Source organism: Eutrema salsugineum, unplaced genomic scaffold (genome assembly GCF_000478725.1).
Source record: "Eutrema salsugineum unplaced genomic scaffold, Eutsalg1_0 scaffold_14, whole genome shotgun sequence".
NCBI classification, from domain to species: domain Eukaryota; kingdom Viridiplantae; phylum Streptophyta; class Magnoliopsida; order Brassicales; family Brassicaceae; genus Eutrema; species Eutrema salsugineum.
In genome coordinates this window covers 780,637-802,631 of record NW_006256877.1, presented here as the reverse complement: position 1 = coordinate 802,631, position 21,995 = coordinate 780,637, and the positions used below count along the sequence as shown (strand labels likewise).

Below are 21,995 nucleotides of genomic sequence, written 5' to 3'. Positions count from 1 at the left end.
GAAGGATGCGAAGGACGGTGCACTTCCAGGCCGATTCAGTTTCCGGGGCCTTCATTAGAATCAGAGACATTTGAGTCTTCTTTCAAGAACATCCGAGATCAGTCAATTCGGAGCCTTGAGCAGAAAGATACGGTCTCCGGAATGAACACATGTCTAGACGCCTTTCTCTGGTCGTGTAAATGCACTTCAAAGATGTGCCCTCCAGGAAACCTTACACTTCCCAAGCACTGAAACTTCCTTGATCAAAATTGGAGAAAAATGAGTCCTCTGTCTTCTGAAACCGGAATCACTCAATTCGGACAAGTCTCCAGGAAGTTACACTCTCCGGAATGCGAGATGGTCCAGACAGCCCAGAGCGACTAAGTTAAGCATGCCGCGATGGAATGCCACGGTCCACACTTGGCCGTGGCAACTTTTGTGCAACCTCGGCAAAGGACACGATCTTCATGCCACGGTCTACACTTGACCGTGGCAAACACACACTTGGCTGAGAGGAACTTCTTGCAACCTTCGGCGATTGACACGGCCTAAATGCCACGGTCTGAGGCTTGACCGTGGCAACCTCTTGCAACCTTCGGCGATTGGCACGAGCTGAATGCCACGGTCTGGGACTTGACCGTGGCAAATGAACAAGTGGCTGGAGACAACTTCTACACAGCTTCGGCTTTTGACACGATTTCAATGCCACGGCCTGAGACTTGGCCGTGGCAAGCATAGACTTGGCTGGGAAGGATTTCACATGCATGCGGGTTTTGGCACGGTCAGAATGCCACGGTCTGGGGGCTTGACCGTGGCAACCTTTACACATCTTCGGCGTTTGACACGGTAACTTGCCACGAGTTCCAGATGAAGCTTGATCAGACCGTGGCATCAAAAGGAACCAAGAACACAAGTAAAGACTTTGACACGGTCAGGATTGCCACGGTCACTACAAGAGCACACCAGACCGTGGCAAACCTACACTTACCCATCAAGGCCGGGTCAGTACCCGGTTTGTTCCGGGTTGACCCGGTTCGCCCAAGCCTCCTTTATAAGGTTTTTAGACCTAATTTGTAGAGGACACTGAATCTACTTTTACTCTTCTTTCCCCTTTTGGTGAAAACCTACTTAATACACTTTGTTTTAGAGAGTTTAAAATCGATTTGCAGTTTCTTTCCATCTTGTTCATCATTTCTTATCATCAAATCAAACTTCTAATCATGATTAACAACACATCTTGCAAAGGATCTAGTGTGTTGATCATGATTAGTGAGTAGTTACCTTAATGAGGTTCTAGATGTGTAGGTTAGGGTGCTAAAGTGTTAGATTAGGAATGCTTAGGGCTGGATTCATTGATTCATTTCTCTAAACAACTGTTCTCTATGCTAGATCCTTGATAATCACTTGAGATCTAGATTCTGGGAATTTCATGCACCAAAAGTGTTTGATGAAATTCCTGAAAGAGTTGTATTAGAGGTTTAAGCATTTTTCTGCATGGTGATGTATTGTTATTTGCTTGAATGATCATTGAGAACTGTTTTATAATGCATATTGATTCATATTTCACAAATGGGAATTTGGTTTAAAATGGATTAGTGTAGGGGTTAATACCTTCATGAGAGGATTAACCTAGATTAGAGTTCTTAATCACTTGAATCATGTCTCATCATTGTCATTAGCATTTCTGGTTTAGCACCAAAGCACCCTAATCAACTATCATGTCTAGAATCTCATGCCTCCATCATATCATATTCACATCATTTGTCATTGTCATTTGACTTTAAACCTGTTTAAGTTGTTAGTTGTCATTAGTTAATCAAAATCACTCTTGTTTGCTTGAATTAAGAACTTGATCACATAGTTTAGTGTCTAACACCACATCTGGATTGATAAACCTCTTTGTGCTACATTGACAAGGGGATTGATAGCCCTGAGACCCTAAAAAGTCCTATCTATCAACGTGAGCAAATATCCAGATGAAGATCCCATGAAGAACACATCAAGAACATGCATGAACCCTAGTCTTCAATCTGTATTCATGTGACAAGGTACCTCGACATGGAATGCCGAGGGGCTTGGTAGTCGAGGGGTTCAGGCAGATGAAGTCTGACATGCAATACCGGGGTCTTGAAACCGAGGTTCACGTCCAACACTTAGTCGTTTTCAGCTTTGCTTCTCCAGCATGCATGCCTCGATCTTGATACATCGAGGAGTTAGCACGAAGTTTATTCCAACGAGGTTCAGGGGACGAGCCTCGGCCTAAACAATGTCGAGGTAATGATGCCGAGGCCCGTAGAAACACTTAGCGTTTTCAGCTTTGCTTCTCCAGCATGCATGCCTCGATCTTGATACATCAAGGAGTTAGCACGAGGTCTATTCCAACAAAGTTCAGGGGACGAGCCTCGGCCTAAACAATGTCGAGGTAATGATGCCGAGGCCCGTAGAAACACTTAGCGCGTATCGCAACTCCTTGGGCTTGTACCGATCAACTCGTCTTCCGATTGCAATAACTTTGAGCACACGACTCCAAATGTCTTGAAACAAATTCCACGATCAAAATTACTCATTCAGCTCAAACTTTGGCGAAGAAATTATCGGAGCTTGGGAAGTGGAAGGCTCCCCGGATTGCTCATCTTTGTGACGCATTGGAATGACCGGAAAAACAGCTTCTAGACCAACGTCTCTTTCGGAGACGATATCTCCCAGAACACAGCTACAAATTGTATGACCTTAGGTGTTCCAGAAAGAGAACTCAGAGATATCAAACATTGATGAAAGCCTTATAGACTGATTCGAGCTGGGAAGGCATCGTCCCATGTAATCTTTGAAACCCATCGGATCGGTTCTTGAATGCAAGCGAGACAGGTGTGTCTCCCGGTGGCGATATCTCTCTACTCACTGCTCGAAATTCTGTGATTCTAACTGTTCTGAGATCTTGACTCGATTATCTCCAACTTTTATGAAGACCCCGTCAACTGATTCGGATCAGAAGATTCCCCGGATTTACACTCTTTGATGCGCGCGGGTAAAAATAGATTTTAGCCGAGAAATGTTTCCCGCGGTAAGGAAAATATCCGAGAATCGTGAACCGCGGTAAGATTTTTAGCCGATATTCGGATCAAGCGGTACGAGTTTTCACCGAGAAATTCCTCCAAGCAGTTTTCACCATTTTTAAACCTCTTGTTCACCATTTCAACTCCTGAGCACACCTCTTGCGCTCCAAATAGCCTCCAAAAAACCTTATAAAGACTCCAAACCATGCAAAACTCTTTGGGACCTAATGCAAACCCTAAAGCCTATTTTGATGCCTAAAGACCTAGAATGAATGAGAAAACACATGATTTGGACTCTAAAATGCAGCTTAAATGAAGCAAAATATAGACATATCACGCGGTAAGGCTGATAATATCACCTCTCCGGGGAATTTTAACGTCCGATTCAGATTACAAGGTCTTCGGTAAAGTTGGAGATGATCAGGTCATGGATCCAGAACAGGTAGAATCATTGTATTTGGAGTCGTGACCAGAGAGTTAAGCTCACCGGAAGGCACACCTGTCTCGCTACAGTTTTGAGACCGATCCGATGAGTCACAAAGATTACGTGGGACGATGCTTTTACAGTATGATTCAGTTGCCGGGGTCTTTATCAAGATTCGATATACTTGAGTGCCCTTTCCATAACATCTGATATCATCCGGTTTAGAGCTATATTCTGAAAGATACCGTCTCCGGAGTAAACACTGGTCCAAGAGCTTCTTTTGGATTGTTTCAATGCGCTGCAGAGATGAGCCGTCCAGAGAACCTTCCACTTCCCGAGCGCTGAAGTTTTCTTCACCAAAGTTCGAGATATTAGAGTTCTCTTTCCACTGAAGCTGGAACCAAGCCATTGGGATCTATATCTTGGAAGTTATGCTCCCTCGAATGCGAAGTGGTCCGAGGAGATTTGAAGTCTGCGAGATGATTTTGCGACTTGGCTAACCCGCAGCGCTTAAAGGATAAATTCTGGGAGTTGAGCTGCGTGTGGAGATGTGTGGGTAATGTAACCCTGGGTGAGGTCAAAGGTTACTGAGCAGGAAAAATGCTAAGTCCACAAGTGTGTGACTTGAGCATGCGAGTTGGCCGAGCAGTGAACTGAACCGTACAAACACTCGCTGTTTACACCGGCTTGGGCCTGCGACTTGGGAGTGAAGTAGACCATCTCTCACACATACTTGAAGTCCTGTGCTACATGGTTGTCCGAGCTAGGGAGCAAAGGAGCCTGAATCGCACAAACACTCGCGATTTACACTGAGAGAGGAAAGCGGCTTGGCTTACATGGTTTTATCTCGCTGAAGCTCCTTTCTAGACTTGTGCGAGTTGGGCATGCGACTTGGGACTAAAGGAAGACCAACTCGCACACTTATTATCTCCAGAATGCGTCTTGGTTGTGCGAGTTAAAGAGAAGAAAGCCTGAACAGCACAAATACTCACGGTTTACACCTAGATAGGCATACGACTGAGGCTTAAGGATTTAAGGCGCAAGAGGGTGTTTATATGGCTGTGCGACTTGGGCATGCGACTTGGGAAGCATCTGAACAACTCGCACACTTGAGATTTTACCCATCAAGGCCGGGTCAGGTGCCGGTTTGTTCCAGGCTGACCCAGTTCGCAAGAGACACTATATATTTTTTTTTAGGGTTTTACCCTAGAGACTAAGCTTTATTCTCCTAATTTCTTTGCCTCTTTTGTGAAAGACTCCTTTTAAGAAGAGAAATATCTCCCTTTTTGAGTTTTAATCAAGAGAGAATCAGAGATTTTTTTGTGTGTTAAAGCTGCAAATCCATCATTAATCATGCTAATCTACTCAACTTGCAAAGATTTAAGAGAGATTAGTATGATTAGTGAGTAGTCACCTTAATGATTAGGGTGCTAAAGTGTTAGATTAGGAGTGCTTAGGGCTAGATTCATTGATTCATCTCTCTAAACAGCTCCTCTCTAGGCTAGAACCTTGCACATCACTTGTGATCTAGATTCTAGGAATTTCATGCACCAAAAGTGTTTGATGAAATTCCTGAAAGAGCTGTATTAGAGGTTTATGCATTAGCTGCATGATGATGTCTTGTTATTTGTATAAATGATCTTTTAGAACTGATTCTTATTGCTGTCTTGTTGTTTGATCTCCAATGATGATTGGATATGTGAAATAACTTCGATTTGTGTCTTGATGCTTAGGAAAGATTAAGGCTTGATTAGAGTTCTAAATCATTTGAATCATGTTTCATCATTGTCATTAGCATCTCTAGTTTAGCACCAAAGCACCCTAGCCAACTATCATGTCTAGAATCTCATGCTTCCATCATTCCATATCATCTCATCTTGTTTAGTTGTTATTGCTTGCTTGTTTATTTGATCATTAGTCTTTGTTCTAGTTTTTAATCTTGTTTTAAGCATTACTCACCAACGAACTCCACCATTTGCCTGAATTAAGAAACTGTCTTACATTCTAGTGTCTACCACACATTGGATTGATAAACCCTTTATGCTGCAACAGCCATGGGATTGATAACCCCTATTTAGAGCTTAAAAACCTCTAGTTATCAATTGGCGCTGTTGTCAAAGTGTGCTAGCATTAGTCTTAGATACTTTCTTGAGATCAAGTGCTTTCTTTTTGTTTACTGATTACTTTGCAAGTTCTGTCTTTGTTTTCAGGTGTATGAACACCAGATCAAGGTCTACAAGTTGTGGTCCACCATTGCCCCTGAACGACAACATCAATCTCTTAGTGCCAAGAAGAAGAAGAGATAGACGTCCAAGGGAAACAGATAGAGCAGCTGATATGGAACAACAGAGAGAGCACCACGTGGTTGACAATGAACACCATGTTCAGGAAGAGCAACACGCTCAGTATGGTAATGGAGCTCAAAGGAATCAAGCTCAAGCTGATAGAAATGAGCAACAAGCCTTTGTCAATATCTATATGGCACAAAGGAATGAGAGGCAGGCTCAGCAGAATCAGCAACAGGCTAATAGGAATGCGCAACAGGTTCACTTCATTCCTCAGCATTAAGCTCATAGGAGACAAGATCCTCCACAAGTGTTTGTTGGGGAAAATGACAGGGCCAATGCTCATCAATATGGAGCAGGGATTCAAGCACCACCGGTGCAGAACAACAATTTTGAAGTGAAAGCATCTTTACTGAACATGGTCTAAAACTCCAAGTTCCATGGATTGCCAATGGAAGCTCCTTTGGAACACTTGGACCAGTTTGATAAAGTTTGTGACTTGACAAAGATAAATGAAGTATCTGAGGACAGCTTCAAGCTCAGATTATTCCCTTCAGTCTTTGTGACAAAGCACACCAATGGGAGAAGAATCTTCCAAGAGGTTCCATTCAAACTTGGGAGCAATGCCAGCAGGCATTTCTGTCTAAGTTCTTCTCAACTTCCAGAACAGCTAAAACTGAGAAACCAAATCTCCAGCTTCATTCAACATAGCAATGAGAGTTTTGGTGAAGCATGGGAGAGATTTAGGAGCTACACAAACCAGTGCCCACACCATGGGTTTAGTGAGGCTTCTCTTCGCAGCACACTTTATAGAGGGGCTCTTCCCAAGATCAGGAATCAGCTGAATACTGCATCAAATGGAAACTTTCTGGGGAAGGAGATTCATGCTGCTTTAGAGCTGGTAGAGAGCTTAGCAATGAGCAATGACACTTATGGAGAAGACTTTGATAGAGCCAATAGGAGTGAGAGTTCAAGCAGGGATCAAAGGTATGAGAAGGACTTTTAAACACTTGAAAGCAAGCTGGACAAGATGTTATTTGCCACTCAAAAGCCAATGCACTTTGTAGGAGAGTTTGAGGAACCTTCTCAATGCTTTGAGAACATCAGTGAAGAGGAATTTACTCAGGAAGAGCTAAACTATCTTGGGAATCAGAGGTTCCAAAGATATCAATATGCCAATGCCAAATCAGAACCTCTTTTACAGGAATCCCAATGTAGCGAACCCACAAGACCAAGTCTACCCTACCTCTCAAGCTCCACAGAATTTTGTTCTCAAGACCAACTTTCAAGGGTCCTTTCAACCTAAGAATCAGTTTGTTCAGAATCAGGGTTACAGTCAGCATCAGCAGCAACCACTTAAGAATTCTAGTTTCAGTTAACAGCAGCAGCCAAAAGCACCACCAGGGTTCAGTCCACCACAGTTTCAGCAGCAGGCGCCGGTTCAGCATCAGTTTCAGTCAATTCTGGTTCACCAGCTGCAGCAGATTGAGCCAGATATGGTTGGGATTCTACAACAGCTGCTTCAGGGTAAACAAATGTTTGCAAATCAGTATGCATCTATGCAGCAAGACATCAAGGAGCTGAAACAGAATCAAGCATCCACTTCAAGAAGCCAAGGTGGCTTACCTGGTAAGCCTGAACCAAACCCAAAGGAGTATGCTAAAGCCATTACATTGAGAAGTGGCAAAGAGCTACCAGAATTAGAGCACAATAATGTGATTATTGAAGACAATGATCAAATTGGTGGGGAGGCAGCCCCAAGGGATGATCAAGAAGCTGAAAGATCAAAGAAAGGGAAGGACAAAGAGGTGGAAAAGCCATCAGAACCAGAAAAGCCTTATGTTCCACCACCTCCCAATCAACGTAAGCTCCCATATCCAGGAAGATTCAAGAAGCAGCTTGTAGATAAAGCTAGGGCATTCTTTGAGAAGACTCTTAATGAAACACTACTTACAATGCCTCTCATTGAATCATTTCTGATGATGCCTAAGTTTGGGAAGTTTCTAAAAGATGCTATCTTGAACAAAACCAAAGAGCTAAAGGGTATGGTGGTGCTTAGCCATGAATGTAGTGCCATCATTTAGAGAAAGTCAGTCCCAAGGAAGCTGTCTGATCCAGGAAGCTTTACTCTCCCTTGTGCTATAGGACCAGTGATGTTTGTAGGCTGTCTTTGTGATTTGGGAGCATCTGTCAGCTTAATGCCATTTTCTATAACATAGAAGCTTGAATATAGAGTGTTAAAATCTGTTAGAATATCTCTTATCCTAGCTGATAGATCAGTAAGGCTACCTGTTGGGATGTTGGAGGACCTGCCAGTCAAGATAGGCGGTTTTGAAGTGCCTACAGATTTTGTTGTTCTACAGATGGATGAAGAACCGATTGATCCAGTGATTTTTTGCAGGCCATACTTGGCCACAGCAGGAGCAATTATTGATGTGAGAGGTGGCATCATTGAGCTACAATTTGGTAAAGAAAAGCTGAAGTTTGATATCAAGGACATGATGACAAAGCCCACCATAGAAGGACAATGCTTCTATGTGGAGACCATGGATCAACTAGCTGATGAATTGCATGAGGAGTTGAATGCTGATGACCCTCTTCAAGTTGTTTTAACCAAAGAACAATGAGACCATGGGTTCTTGGCAGAGGAGACTGAAGGGTACAAGCTGTTTTTGGACAATGCAAGGGAACTTGGTCCTGAGGCAAGGTTTTTGGAATTAGAAGAAAGTGGCCTTGAGGTCTTGGACATCAGAGGCTCAAAGACAAGCCAAGGAGCGGTTCAGAGAGTCATGGCTGGGGGTTTTAAAGTGGAGGAGCAAGCTGTGCCGTGTGAGCAGATTGGCAACAAGGGAGCTGCAACCGTGCAAGACAGCTTCAATGCTGATTGGGATGAGTCCAAAGAACCCCCTGTTGAGCTTAAGCCTCTACCAACAGGGCTCAGGTATGCTTTCTTAGGTCTCAATGAGTCTTATCCTGTCATTATCAATGATAAGCTGTTAGAGGATCAAGAGCATGCATTGTTAGATGAGTTGAGGAAACATAGGAGAGCCATTGGCTACTCTTTGGATGACTCAAAGGATATCTCACCCTCCCTATGAACTCATAGGATTCACCTTGAAGAGGAATCTCTGTCATCCATTGAGCACCAAAGGCGTCTCAATCCCAACTTAAAAGTGGTAGTGAAAAAAGAGATTCTCAAACTCCTAGAGGCTGGGATAATTTATCCAATCTCAGACTCTAGATGGGTTACACCATTACATGTGGTGCCCAATAAGGGGGGAATGAGAGTGATAAAGAATGAAAGGGATGAGTTAATAGCTACAAGAACTATAACTGGTCACAGAATGTGTATTGATTATAGAAAGCTTAATGCAGCCTCTAGGAAGGACCATTTTCCTTTGCCTTTCATTGACCAGATGCTGGAGAGGCTGGAAAACCATCCCTTTTTTTGTTTTCTAGATGGTTACTCTGGATTCTTTCAAATCCTAATAGATCCAAGAGACCAAGAGAAGACCACATTCACCTCCCTATGGGACATTTGCTTATAGGCGCATGCCATTTGGGCTGTGCAATGCTCCTGCTACTTTCCAGCGTTGTATGATGTCAATTTTTTTGGATCTGATTGAGGAGAAAGTAGAAGTCTTCATGGATGACTTCTCAGTCTATGGACACTCTTTCTCCTCTTGTTTGTCTAACCTGTCTCAGGTCCTGGAGAGGTGTGAGGAGCACAGCTTGGTTCTCAACAGGGAGAAGTGCCACTTCATGGTACAGGAGGGAATAGTGTTGGGGCACAAGGTCTCAGAAGCTGTAATAGAAGTGGACAGAGCAAAGGTGGAAGTGATGGTGAATCGGCAAGCTCCAAATTCAGTCAAAGGGATAAGAAGCTTTCTTGGGCATGCAAGGTTTTACAAGAGATTCATCAAAGACTTTTCAAGGATAGCTACGCCTTTGACAAGGCTGTTGTGAAAAGAGGTTGAATTTGTCTTTGATGCTGAGTGTGAAGAAGCTTTCAAGAAGATCAAGGAGGCATTGATCAGTGCACCAATTGTCAAGGCTCCTGATTGGACATTGCCCTTTGAAGTGATGACAGATGCTTCAGACTATGCAGTTGGAGCTGTGCTTGGCCAGAGGAAGGACAGAAAACTTCATGTGATCTACTATGCTAGTAGGATCCTTGATTCTGCTCAAGAAAAGTATGCAACCACTGAAAAGGAAATGCTTGCCATAGTTTATGCATTTGATAAATTCAGAAGCTACCATATGGGATCAAAAGTTATTGTGTACACTGATCATGCAGCCCTCAGATATCTCATGACTAAGAAGGACGCCAAGCCTAGACTCTTGAGGTGGGTTCTACTCCTGCAAGAATTTGATATGGAAGTGGAGGACAAGAAGGGCATTGAGAATGGAGCTGATGATCATCTTTCTAGGCTGAGAGTAGAATCAGATGTGCCTCTAGATGACTCACTTCCTGAAGAGCATCTAATGGTTGTCAAGTCCTACTAAGAGGTGGAGCAGGCTGAAGCTATAAGAGAGAGGAGTCTATCTTTGTTTGCATACATTGTTAACTATCTCTCTTGTGGTGTAGAGCCACCTGAACTAGATGGCTACAAGAGAAAGAGATTCTTCAAAGAAGTGCAAATGTATCATTGGGATGAACCTTATTTGTATGTTATGAACAAAGACCACCTGTATAGGAGATGATTAGCTGAGGAAGAGATGCAACCAGTGCCACAGGAATGTCATGGCTCAGCTTATGGAGGTCACTTAGGAGCTTTCAAGACAGTGGTCAAGGTGTTACAATCAGGGTTCTGGTGGCCTACTATGTTCAGAGATGCTCAGGTGGTTGTATCAAGCTATGATCAGTGCGAAAGACAAGGCAACATCTCAAAGAGAAGTGAGATGCCCCAAAATCCCATCTTGGAGGTGGAAATTTTTGACTGTTGGGGTATTGACTTCATGGGTCCTTTTGTGAGTTCATATGGTAATAAATACATACTTGTTGCTGTTGATTATGTTTCCAAATGGGTTGAGGCTGTTGCTTCCCCAACCAATGACTCTAGAGTGGTGGTCAAGCTTTAAAAAGCATCATCTTCCCAAAGGGGTTCCTAGAGTAGTGATAAGTGATGGAGGTTCTCATTTTGTGAACAAGACTCTAGAGGGGCTGCTAAGGAAGCATGGTGTCAAGCACAAGTGATAACTAGAGTTTTCAAGGCTCTAAATGAGGGGTTATCAATCCTTTTTGTCACTTTGCAGTACAAAGGGTATCAATCCATCATGTGTAGACACTAAGATGCAGGATCAGTTCTTAATTCAAGCCAAATGAGTGACGTTTTGATGTTAATTTTACTAAACAGAGTTAAAACAAAAATTAAAGCTAATGATCAATTTAAACAAGCAAGTAAAAGAGCTTAAAATGATATGAGAATGTAGATATGATGATGAGAAAGGTCTTAGACATGATAGTGGATTAGGGTGCCTTGATGCTAGATTAGTGATCTAATGAATCATGATGATCAAACAAGCCATTCAACAAAAATTCAATTAACCAAGCAAATCCTCTCATGAAGGTATTAACTTCTAAGTTATAACAGCTCCTAACCTAATCATCATTAGTGAAGCATGAGATAACCAGCATTAAGAATCAGTCTAATCAGTCATTTAAGCAACAAACAATCAAACTCTTGATGAAAATCGCTTAAACCATTACAAGCATGGTTCAGGCATTTCATCAAACACTTTTAGTGCATGAAATGCCTATGGATCTAGACCACATATGATGTGTGGATCTAGTATAGATGCTTGCTTGTAAGGAATGAAATATGCATGATCTAACTTTTAAACTCATTTATCTAACACCTAAGCACCTTAATCTACATATCTAAGACCTTAATAGGGATTTACTCACTAATCATAATCAACACACAAAACCCTGTGCAAGATGTGTTGTTAATCATGATTAGAAGTGTTGTTTGACGATGAGAAATGAAAAGACAAGATGGAAAACACTCTCAAATCGATATTAAACTCAAGCAAAGGTCTTTAACCAATGCTTTTCACCAAAAAGGAAAGGAGACTAAGGATAAGATAAAAGTTTTTAGCAAATTAGGTCTAAAATGTATTTATACTAGTCTTGGACGAACCGGGTCAGCCCGGAAAAAACCGGGTACTGACCTGGCTTTGATGGGTGAAAATGAGGTTTGCCACGGTCAAGCAGGTCCTGGTCAAACCGTGGCATGTGACTGTGTCAAGGCTGAATCCTTTTTTCTTGATGAATCTTGGTGCCATGGGCTCTCTCTGGTCGTGATGCATGGCCACGGCTAAGTTGTCTGGGTTCGGATGAAGAACAGGTTGGAGATGGCACGGTCTGGCTTGGACCGTGTCTTCTGAGCGTGGTCAAGTGCATAGGCTTTGGTGATTGCCACGGCCTGATGAATGGCCGTGGCATCTTGGCGTGTCGATGATATATTCATAAATTGCATCATTTAATGTACATATTCTAGTCAAAATCATGTCTCATTTGCATGCATTTTAGGTCTTTAGGCATTGTTTTAGGACTTAGGAGATTGCATTAGGTCCAAGAGAGTTTTGCATGTTTTGGAGTGTTAAACAGGTGCTTTTGGAGCCAATTTGGAGTGGATGATGTGATTCAGATGAAGAAATGGAGTTGGAATGATCAAAAATGGTGAAAAGGAGCAATTTTGGGTTTCTCGGCAAAATGGTGTACTGAAGGTCGAAGGTTCTCGACCAAAATCCTTCCCGCGGGTAGCTTTCTCGGCCAATAACACGTACCGCGGTCAAGTCTATCGGCCAAAATCTCCGGGTGCAAACATGTCTCAGAAATCGCCTGTCCGGGGAACCTTCCGGTCAGATTTAGCTGTCGGAGTCTTCATAAAGGTTGGACATAATTGAGTCAAGAGTTCATAACAGTTGGAATCGAGGCATTTGGACCACAGAACTGAAAGATATGGTAATCGGAAGACGAACAGGTCTCGCACTCATTCCGGAGCAATCCGATACCCCTGAATGATCGCCTGTCCGGGGAGCCTTCCGGTCCGATTCAGACGGCGGGTGCTTCATAGAAGTTGGAGAGCATTGCATCACGGTCTCTTAGCAAGTAGAATCGTGGAATTCGGACGCGTGAGCAGAGAGATAAGCTTGTCGGAAGGAACCCCAGTCTCGCAGGTATTCCGGACCGAGCAGATCAGTTCTAAAGGATGCGAAGGACGGTGCACTTCCAGGCCGATTTAGTTTCCGGGTCCTTCATGAGAACCATAGACATTTGAGCCTTCTTTCCAGAACGTCCAAGAGCATTCAATTCGGATCTATGAGCAGAAAGATACAGTCTCCGGAATGGACACATGTCTAGACGCCTCTCTCTGGTCGTGTACATGCACTGCAAAGATGTGCCCTCCAGGAAGCCTTACACTTCCCAAGCACCGAAGCTTTCTTCACAAAAGTTGGAGATAAATGAGTCCTCTGTCTTCTGCAACCGAAATCATTCAATTCGGACAAGTCTCATAGGAGTTACACTCTCCGGAATGCGAAGTGGTCTAAGCTGCTCTGGATGCTGCGAGTTGGAGAGGAAGGAGACCAAGCCGCAGCAACACTCGCAAATCACTCCGACTTGAGCCTGCGACCTAGGTGCAATAGAGACCAACCCGCACAGTTTGTACATTCCCCAGAAACCGCCTTAGCCCTGCGAGTTGGAGAGGAAGGAGACCAAGCCGCAGCAACACTCGCAAAACACTCCTACTTAGGCGTGCGGCTAAGACAAGGCGATTCAGGCTTCACAAGACAAGTCTTCATCTACTGCGACTTAGGTGTGCGACCTGGGACATACTGGACTGACCCGCAGGATTTCCACTTGACCCAACTGAGCCGGGTCAGTACCCAGTTTGTCCTGGGCTGACCCGGTCCATTAGCACTAGGTATATATAGTTTTTTGGGAGAAAAACCCAAGTAGATCATCTTCTCTCTTAGTTTCTCTCTAGTTTTCTTTCCTTTTTAGTGTAAAAACGTTTTGGATTAAGAGAGATCTCAAGGATTTAATCAATCTAAGTCTGTTTGTCATCATCTCATCATTTCATTTCTGCTTCTAATCATGATTAACATCATCTCTTGCAAAAGATTAGATGTGTTCTTCATGATTAGTGAGTAGTCATCTTTTAAACTTCTAGGTGTGTAGATTAGGGTGCTTAGATGTTTGATTGGTGATGTTTAGGGTTTAGATTCTCATTCCATTTCCTTAGTTAGTTGCTCCTAATGCCAGATTTCCTTGGGAAAGTGAAATCTGGGTTCATAGGCATTTCATGCACCAAAAGTGTTTGATGAAATGCCTGAATGAGCTAACTTAAGGGTTTATGCCTTTTTCATCATGGGAATGATTTGTTAAATGCATGAATGACATATTAGAACTGTTTCTTAATGCTCATTGATTCATATTTCACAAATGATGATTTGGTTTGAAAGTGGATTAGTGTAGAGATTAATGCCTTCATGAGAGGATTAGTCTAGATTAGAGTTCTAAGTTGAAATGTTTGAGATCATGTGATTGCTTGTTATGTCTTTCTGTATAAGATTCAGTCTTCTTGGTTGAGAGATTGTTTGGTCACTTATTAGGCTTGATGCATTATGCTTGCTGATTGCTTGATTATATCTAATGGTTGTTAGACTTGATTAAGTGATTTGCAAAGGGATTATTGTCATGGGAATGAATTAATCTGATTAAGAAGCCTAGACTAAAGAGTAGCAAGTGTTGCATTATGTTCTTAGCATCATGATTCAATATCTAAAGCACCCTAATCAATGATCACATCTAGAGGTTTAGCTTTTATCATTTGCTTAATCACCATCATCTTGTTTTGTTTGCTTGCTTAGTTCATTAATCATAGCTTGTTTGTTTCTTGTTTTATGCTTTCTTGTTGCTGGTTTCACAAAACTCATCTTTGATTACTTGACTTAAGAACCTATCACATAAACTAGTGCCTAACTACCACACATATGGATTGACACCCCTTATACTACTTTGACAAGGGGATTGATAACCCATCTAAGGCTTTAAAAACCTTAGTTATCAATTGGCGCCGTTGCCATATTGTGTGGGGATTGTTAGCATTAGTTTCTGATATAGTTTTTGAGATCAAGTTTATTTTGTTTTACTGATGTCTTGCCACGGTCAAGTGTAGACCGTGGCGTTACCTCGTGGCAAATCCCGAATGCACGTATAGTCTTGCCAAGGCCAAGTGTAGACCGTGACGGTTCATCGTGACCTTGGACCTTTTAACTCTAAAACGCTTCAGTGGTTGCCACGGCCAGGTTAAAGGCCGTGGCGTGGAGACCGTGTCAAATACCGAAAGGTTGCATCGCGTGCCACGATCAGATCTGGAATGTGGCATTCCACCATGCTAACAATACACTTAGCATAATTTCCATGCTTTTGATGCCCGAATGATAAGTGTGTGTTCCTTCTTCCGGAACTCACACCTCACAACTCTAAATGGCATCAAACCAAGTCCAAAGGAAAGATGACTCATCAGGCTCAAACTTTGCTGAAGAAACCTTTGATGCTCGGGGAGTGGAAGGTTCCCCGGACGGCCCATCTCTGCGATGCATTGAAACAATCAACAAGGAGCTCTTGGACAAGTGTTTACTCCGGAGACTGTATCCTCCAGCACATAGCTCCAAACTGGATGATATCAGATGTTATGGAAAGAGAACTTAAGGATCTCGAATCTTGTTGAAGACCCCGGCAACTGAATCAGAACGGAAAGGCACCGTTCCACGCAATCTCTGTGATTCATTGGACCGGTCTTGAAACTGTTGCGAGACAGGTGCGCCTTCCGGTGAGCTTAACTCTCTGCTCACGCCTCCAAAGCCTATAATTCTACCTGATCCGGAACCATGATCCAACCCTCTCCAACGTTGATGAAGCACCCGACAACTGAATCGGACCGGAAGGTTCCCCGGACAGGTGATCTTTCAGGCATATCGGATTGCTCCGGAATGGATGCGAGATGGGTCTGTCTTCCGGTGACCGTATCTTTCAGCTCAGTGCTCCGAATGTCGTGATTCGAACTGTCCTGGGTTCTTGACTCAATTATCGCGAACTTTTCTGAAGATCCTGTAAGCTGAATCGGCTGGCAAGTTCTTCCAGTGACGCGATTTCGGAGTTGTATCTGCACACGAAATTTTTGGCCGAGGAACTTGATCAGGGGTACGTGTTTTGGCCGAGAGGTTCACCCGTGGTACATGAAAAACGCCGAGAAAAGCTTCCTGCGGTACGTGGAAATCACCGAGAACCTCCAAAAACCCATTTTCACCATCTTTCAAGCTCTGATCCCCGTTTCTCTTCCTGGTTTCACCTTTTCAACCCCAAATAGCTCCAAATACACCTGATAAACACTCCAAACATGCAAAGACTCATTGGGACCTAATGCAACTCCTAAGGTCCTAAAACAACACTTAAAGACCTAAAATACATGAAATAAAATATGATTTGAAATGAAATATACAACCTAAATGATGCAAATTATGAACATATCAACTCCCCCACACTTGTCTTTTGCTTGCCCTCAAGCAAAAAGAACAAATGAGAGAAAGAGGTTGAATGCATTGGGAGCTCATATTTCTTTTGAGAGAAGTGACCACTAAGAGAATTCAAGTTCATGCTCAATATGCAATGCAAGACCATACTCAGATATAACAACCCAACAAGAAATCTCCACAAGTTCTCTTATTCCTCAACTCTTTGACATTCATTAAGCTTTTTAACAAAGTGAATCAAATGATGCAATGTCTAAACAAGCTGGTTTGGCTAGGGTGAGGTTATGAGACTAAAATGATCTCATCAGCGCCTGAGTGGGTTCAATGCAGCAAGGGATCTCTCTATGAATGACCAAACTTTGGCAGAATGCTAAAGGTAAAAGGCAACCTATGCATACAAGGGCAAGAACTCATCCCACCCCACACTCTACTCAAAGTTTCCTCACTTGCTTACTTTTCACACTCCTTCTTCTCTCTCTAGGGGATTCACTTTTCCTTTTCATGCACAAGTCTTGGAGTTCAAACTTTTATAGCTCTTTTTTACTTTCTTTTGTAACCTCTAGCCTCTTTCTTTCTTTCTTTTTAAAACATTTGAGCTCTTTGGCTTCTTTTCTTTTCCTTTCACTTAGAGGCTAGACTCTTTCTTTTCAAAACACTAGAGCTCACTTTCCTTGACTCAAAACTCCAAGACTGATTTCTTTTCTTTTTCTATCCCCTAGTTCCCACCATTTTCCTTTTATTTCCACTCATCTCTCCTTTTTCCACTCACCAACAAGTATTCCCCCACACTTAATTCTCGCCAAATCTCTCAGCTCCTTGATGATGGAACTTAAAACACAATGAGACTTGCCCTTGTCGCCCGAAACCTAACACTTTCTGCTAAGTTTGGTCCAAGGTGGCCTCTCAATCACACACAAACAGTTGGCTTGAAAGAAGGATCGGGTTCAGGGTGAGGAAAACTGATCTATTATGCAGATTCAGCTATTTGAGCTAAGGAAGAGGATGGTAAAAATAGGATTCTAGCTCAAATATGTATAATGGTATCCACAAGCCTTTTCAAACAATGCACCAAATGATAAATTCAAATCAAGTTCAGGGGTTTCACTTATTAGAGTTTAGTTCAATTCAAACTTGCTTCTCAGATTTAGATCATTTCAAGCCTTGCAAACATATAAGTCATTTCACAAGCATATTTAATCAAAATTCTCAAAGTGATTTCTCTCAAGGAAAACCTATCATTGCTCCATTGCATAATGCAACCAATATGATGCAACTAGACTCAATTCTAAAAATGAGAATGCAGCTACATAAACATTTTTTGTGAATTTTTTTTTTTCAGATTTTAATTTTTTTTTTTGGCTTTTATATGCACTTAGATGAAATGCATCTACATGAATGCATGCAAGAATGTGACTCAAGACTCAAAGTATAAAATAAGAACAGAGAAAATATGATTAGTAAAAGATGAAACTCCTCCCCCACACTTAAATAACACAGTCCCTTGTGTTATAAAAGTATGAGAAAGGAGTAAAAGCAAAGCAAACAAGTAAAAGAAAGACTACATGCATATGTACAAGGGTTGGAGTGGTTACCTCAATCGCTGAGGTCGGATCCCAAGTAGTGGGATGGATTGGTGGTGGAGCAGGATGGGGTTGTCTGTCTAGGTGGGCTGCTCTAGGTGAATCTGGTAGGAACGCTGTAGCCGGGTTGATCCAATCTTCTTTTCCTGGTGGGAACGCATGGTCATGAGCTGTTGAGCTTTCTCCCACCTCTTCTCTTGTGACTGGTTTAGGTGAGGTGGCCGGAGCTGTGAGCTTCTTCACCTTCTTCTTTAGTTGCCTTACACAGTCAACTAGCTTTTGAATCGTTTTGTCTTGCCATTTGCACCATTTTGAAGTCCATTAACTCTTGAATACAGCTTCTTTGGGTGATACTCAGGTTCACCCCAAACATAAGGATCAAAATGGTACCGGCATGCTCCCATCCTTCTTTCAAGAACCCTTGGCTCCTCATTCTCACAACCGTCAGCCCTAGCTGTGCTCTGCTCTTCAACCGGCTCTTTACCCTTGGATCCTGCGGTCTTCTTGCATTTGCGAATTTGAGGGTCAATGGCTGGATTGTAGACCTGATCTTTTAGAACAATAAAGGAGACATTGTGTCTTTCTGTGAGAGTGGTGATGGCTGGGTGTGGCAACAGAACTTGAACCTTTTCATTTTGTAAGAGCTTGAAGGTGTACAAGAAGTTCTCACCATTGCTTTCTTTTAAAAACCCATCCTTGGTGAAGGCAGCTTCATCAATCAACTCAGACTTGATCTCAACATCATCAAAGACAAAACCTCTTGCTTTCAAAATCTTTGTCACTAACCATCCATTGTGCAACTTAGTGAGCTTTTGCCTTTTTCCCTCACTCCAAGCAATCTCTTTGTATATCAGCATGTGACGTGCCAAGAATGTACCACCAGAAGAGATGTAGTGTGGGAGATGAAATTCTTTCTTGCTCTTCAAGTGGCCGATGAGAGGATGTAGACCAATACCCAAAAGCATTTGGCAAAGCACCTTGTGAGCATAGCGGATGGCTGGGGTTCTTATCAATGAACTCTTGCATCTTCCTCCTTTGAAGCTCCCAAAAGCTATTGTATCCCACAGACCAGTAATCATATGATCAGGGTAGGTGAACTTCAATGTCTCATCCTCTGCAGGTCTTGGAAAGCCAAAGATCTCATCTAGTTCCTTGAAGCTCACTTGGTATGGTGTACCATTGACTGTGAACTCTATGTGTCCAAGACCATTGCCCTCTTTGATTCTCTGATCCTTGGGGCCATACCCACAGACTTCAAGGGATGCAAGAAACTCTTGTGTTACTCCATCATGAGTTCCATCTTTCATCTCAAAGAATCCACCAAATCCCATGTTGTTAAAAATCAGCTGAACCTCTTCAAGTAGCCCCATCTTTTTCAGCAGCTCCATATCAGGGAACTTGGTTTGCAACACCTTTAAATCTTTGAACATCTCATAGTACTCTTCAAAAGTTGGCTCCTCAGCTTTGGATTTTTCCCCCGTCTTTGGCTTCTTTGCTGGTTGCAAAGCTACACAATCATCACTGTCGGTGACCTCATCATCATCAACCACAGCCACTGCTTTGCCTTTTCTTTGAGCTCCATCAACCAAAACAAGCTCCTGACCAGTTGCCTTTGAACCTGGGGTTCTTGCATTTGGTGGTTTAACACTCTTTTTTACTTGCTTCTCAGCCGGCTGCCTTGGTTTTCTTGGTTTCTTTTGGTTCCCAAAGACTTTCCTTCCAAAAGGCAGAATTTGATCCTCTGAAGCTCCAGCTTTTTCTTGTCTCATTTTCTCCATGGCCGCAGTTCTTTTTGTCCCTCCCATTCTGGATTTGCTCAAACAGCTATGAGCACCAAAGCAAGAGAACAACAAAAATTTTCCAAAAATTCACCAAGTTCAGGAGTGGTACAGATCGATTTTACAAGAAAAGAATGTGTCTTTAGCCAGTCAAAGATTCAATAAACTCAAAGCAATGCCAAGGAGCAATGCACACAAAGAGTTCGGCTCGAAACACAATTTCTTGAAAAAGAATCAAAATAATTGATGAATTTAAGGAAATATTTCAAAAATTCCAAGAACAGGTCATTCTCAAGCAAGACTCATGCATTTCCTATCCATTCTACTTGCCAGCATTCATAAAATGATTCCAAGGTATCAAGCGGCCTATTAAAATTGATTCCATGTATTTCAAGTTCATGAACAGTACATTTAAGACATGAAAAAGGTGAGTTTTAACAGACAAAAATACCTTGGAATCTTCAAAGTTTGAGTGAAACGCGAGTATGCAGCAAGAAACTAGGCAAGATTACGAGTTCAATGCAGTTGGTTGATATGTCTATATTTTACATCATTTAGAGTGCATTTTAGAGTCCTCATCATGTGTTTTCCCATGTAAATTGAGTCTTTAGGCATGAAAATAGGATTTAGGGCTTGCATTAGGTCCCAAAGAGTTTTGCATGTTTTGAGGTCTTTATCAGGTGCTTTGGGAGTCATTTGGAGCTTAAGAAGAGGAGCAGAGAAGAAGACGGTGAAGAAAACGGTCAAAAATGGTGAAAACCGCTTGGAGGAATTTCTCGGCCAAATCGCGTACCGGACGGACAGAAACCTCGGTCAAAATCCTTACCGATCGCTCATTACCGGCCAATATCCTTACCGATCGTCCAACCTCGACCAAAAAGCTTACCGATCGTTCAGCACCGACCAAAGTCCGTACCGATCGACCAAAGTCAGCCTGGGTCGAAGATCAGGCGTTAATACCGCGGGTCGAGTTTTGGCCGAGGCGAAAGAATTTTTACGACCAAAAAGCTCACCGCGGTACACAGCCCTCGGTCATTTTTCTTACCGCGGGAAGCTTTTCTCGACCAAAATCTGTCCTTGTCTGCGCAATTCAAAGATCAGAAATCCGGGGAACCTTCCGGTCCGAATCAGTTGGCGGGGTCTTCAGCAAAGTTGGAGATAATAAAACAAAGATCCCAGAACAGTTAGAATCATCCAATTCGGACAAGTAGGGAGAAAGATACAGCTTCCGGAAGATACATCAACATTACGCGCATCCGAGAACTGAACGGCGAAGTACAAAGGTCACGGCGGACGGAGCCTTTCCGGACCAAATCAGCTTACCCGGTCTTCATCAAAGTTTGAGATCTGTGAAAGACCTTTTCAGAACAGTAGGGATCGCTCAACTCGGACGAGTGGTTTGAAAGATAAAGTCTCCGGAGTTCACATCGGTCCGAACAGCTTATTTTCCGGTGATTTCGATGCGGTTCAAAGATGTGAAGTCCAGGAAGACTTCCACTACCCAAGCTCCGACGGTTTCTTCACCAAAGTTCGAGTTTATTGAGTCACCTTGACTATGAAACTGGTCTCAGAGCATTCGGAGTCGTGGGTCGAAAGTTACTGCCGCCGGAAGGCGACATGGTCGATACGGGCCCAAATATGTTGCGATACGCGCTAAGTGTTTCTTCAGGGCTCGGCATCATTACCTCGACATCGGCCAAGTCAAGGCTCATATTTTGGAAGTATCCTGAGCTAGGCCTCGTACAGATACCTCGGCACGTTGGGATCAAGGCATGCACACGTAAGAAAGGAGCTGGAAACGACTAAGTGTTGAACATGCACCTCGGTGTAGCGACCTCGGCGTGCATGCCGGACCCTGTTCTCCCGAACCCCTCGACTTCCAAGCGCCTCAGCATTTTATCCCGAGGTCCATTGGCACAAGCCCAGAATCAAGAACAAAGCTGCTCAAAAACACACACGTGAAGATGGATCAAAGACTAGGGTTCATGCATGTTCTTGACGTGTTCTTCACGAGATCTTCATTTGGATCTGGACTCACGTGCGCTCCTCGACATGAAGACCTCGGCTTCACTCTCCGACACACCGTGGCACTCACCCATCAGCCCAATAACGCGGTTCAGTACCCGGTTTGTTCCGGGCTGACCCGCGACACTTTACCTTTGCTATATATACATTTTGAGACTAAAAACCTAATCATCTTATCTCTTATCTGTTTTTAGCTTTAAGAACTTGCCTCTTTGGGTGAACCTTGATCATTCTAATCCGATATCTCGTTTTTGCATGAAAAATCTTGTTCTTTCTTTATTTCTTTTATCATCTAACATTAAACTCCTCATCATGACCAGCTACAC

At 42.9% G+C, this 21,995-nt stretch overlaps 1 protein-coding gene and 1 non-coding gene across 2 annotated transcripts; one reads left to right on the top strand and one right to left on the bottom strand.

Annotated features, from left to right (window-relative positions):
* Positions 1 to 6,414: 6,414 nt before the first annotated feature.
* Positions 6,415 to 6,521, bottom strand: LOC112088606. The gene has a single exon (XR_002900552.1). It is a non-coding gene; the product is annotated as a small nucleolar RNA R71 (small nucleolar RNA).
* A 3,939-nt stretch (positions 6,522 to 10,460) lies between these two features.
* Positions 10,461 to 10,823, top strand: LOC112088553 (uncharacterized mitochondrial protein AtMg00750-like). The gene has a single exon (XM_024158946.1). It carries the CDS (start codon positions 10,461 to 10,463, stop codon positions 10,821 to 10,823), a length of 363 nt encoding a protein of 120 aa, XP_024014714.1.
* The last annotated feature ends 11,172 nt before the right edge of the window (positions 10,824 to 21,995 follow it).

What these genes read in the sequence shown, in the direction of transcription:
- LOC112088553 (XM_024158946.1), top strand. Translation starts at nt 10,461, where the DNA reads ATGCAACCAGTGCCACAGGAATGTCATGGCTCAGCTTATGGAGGTCAC.